We start from the raw sequence: 1,999 nt of genomic DNA, 5'->3' as shown, positions 1-1,999 counted from the left end.
TGGACTTTGGACTTCCCAGTCTCAGAAACTGTAAGCAATAAGTTTCATTTTCTTTATAAATTATCCAGTCTCAGGTATTCTGTTACAGCAACACAAAATGGACTAATACACTCTGTATTTGTTTTTTGGGGAAGGGAAAGTTTTCCTGGTGATGGATTATAAAGATTTCTCAGGTGGGCCCTTACGTGCGCCTGGCCAAAGAACATAACACATAGTGAATTAGCTGGTGATGTTAGCCCTGAATCAAGGGTTAATCTACAACCTTTCAGAGAGGTGAGTTGAGTCAACCATGTTGTTTATGCACAAGCCCATGTAAGCAAAGGGATCAGTCCCACTCAGAACAAAATGACAAGTGCCTCTCTCCAAATAGCATAACTCCCATAGGAACTGCAATGCCCACCAGGAGGACTTCTTCAAGCAGACATTAAACTCCCAGGCCACACTTGACACTCAGAAGGATCAGGGCAGGAAACCCAGTGTGCCAGCAGGCCACAGCAGCTACTCCTCTTCAGCAGAGTAGCCTTTATAGCAATCTACACAGCAGTCCAAGAGCCCCTAGGTAACGGCTTAGGTACAAGGGAATGGGAGCCACATGGAGCAGCCACAGAACAAGCCCAGGCCTAGAAGCTTCATTTTCCACAGGAATCAGTATCTCTAGTAACAGCTTGACAGATATAATTTTTAGGATGCCCAGTATGGTCATGCTCAGTTACAAAAGCCATCACTCTGAAGGAGACCCACAGGTGTTCATAGCTCTTCCATGGTTCCTCCCAGTCCAGATACATCCTACCACTGAGCAATGTTGCCTCATAACAGTCCACATTTCATCTTTTTCATGTTTCCTTGGTAATCTGTGTTACTAGAGAGTTAGGCCAAGACCAAATTTGTTCTCAGAGAGAAGGAGAAAAGGTTTGACCCCCCAGGACAGGGAAAGGGAAAGGGAGAGAAACCAAGACTCTTTAATTTGTTTTTCTTTCTTCAACTTAGATATCTCACTCTTCAATGGGATGCTGAAAAATGTGGAAAATGTAGCTGAAATTTTTGGTAAGTTAAACCTGAAATTGCTTTCATCTACCACGTGTCAGGGCATAGAGTGTACGGGAAGTCTAAGGAAGTTACTGGGCCTTGGTCTCTGCCCTCCGAGCTCCCAGCAGTGTGACCCAGCCAGCTCTCAATGATGTGACCCAGGTTCTGGTGAAAACAGTGATGCTTTTTATTGCAGGGTGAGTCACTGAATTACTATGTGCTTTCATATTCCTTACTTCATTGTCCTGACCACAAACTTGCCAGGAAGGGAATGGTATCCCCGTTTTACAGATAAGGGAAGTGAGCCTGATGCAGTTAAGTGACTTGCCAAGGCCACACAGCTGGAAGGGAGAAGTTCTCCTGTGAGTCCAGAGCTTCGTCCCCTACACCAAAGTATCCCTCCCCAACTAGTATATATGAGGGCACTTCAAAAAGTTCATGGGAAAATATAATTGAGAAATAATATGAATATTTCCATGAACTTTTTAAAGTACCCTCATATACATAAAGCTTAAGGATTTCAAAGGGTGTCAGGTATTCCATTAGTTACATATCTACTATGCAACTCTCAGGACACCATGAAGGTTCCTATCATCAATTACTAATAGTTCCCTCCAAATGAGACTATAATATGATTGACCTGAGCAAAGAGACTCAGAACTACTGTTGGGTTAGACAACGCTGGACATAATGTGGCATATAATATATGTATATATACATATATGACTCAGTGCAGGCACTCTGTGCATTTTTGAATGGAAATGCATATTTACACAAACACCCACACATACACAAACCTTAGGATGGCTTTTCCCATCAGCATAGAATTATTTCTTCATTTTTCTGATTAGGCCTTGTGGAAATAAATCATGGGAAAGGAAGTTCGAATGAGGTGGGAAGAAGCCAGAAGAACAGTCAGGGGTACAACTAGTCAACTACCCTTTGATCTCCCCAAGCTCCCTCCTGTGACCCT

The 1,999-nt window shown here is 43.0% G+C and overlaps 1 protein-coding gene across 1 annotated transcript in view; it reads left to right on the top strand.

The window, feature by feature from the left end:
• Positions 1-1,999, top strand: part of OC90 (otoconin 90) — a 43,763-nt gene that overhangs the window by 13,221 nt on the left and 28,543 nt on the right. Inside the window, exon 3 of the mRNA XM_008588571.1 lies at positions 988-1,044. Coding sequence (XP_008586793.1) covers positions 988-1,044 — 57 coding nt within the window. The remainder of the gene's footprint in view (positions 1-987; positions 1,045-1,999) is intronic.

The sequence above is a fragment of the Galeopterus variegatus genome, unplaced genomic scaffold, assembly GCF_000696425.1.
Source record: "Galeopterus variegatus unplaced genomic scaffold, G_variegatus-3.0.2 Scaffold4901, whole genome shotgun sequence".
NCBI lineage: Eukaryota > Metazoa > Chordata > Mammalia > Dermoptera > Cynocephalidae > Galeopterus > Galeopterus variegatus.
The sequence above is the reverse complement of the archived record's forward strand: the minus strand, read 5'-3'. Positions and strand labels throughout refer to the sequence as shown.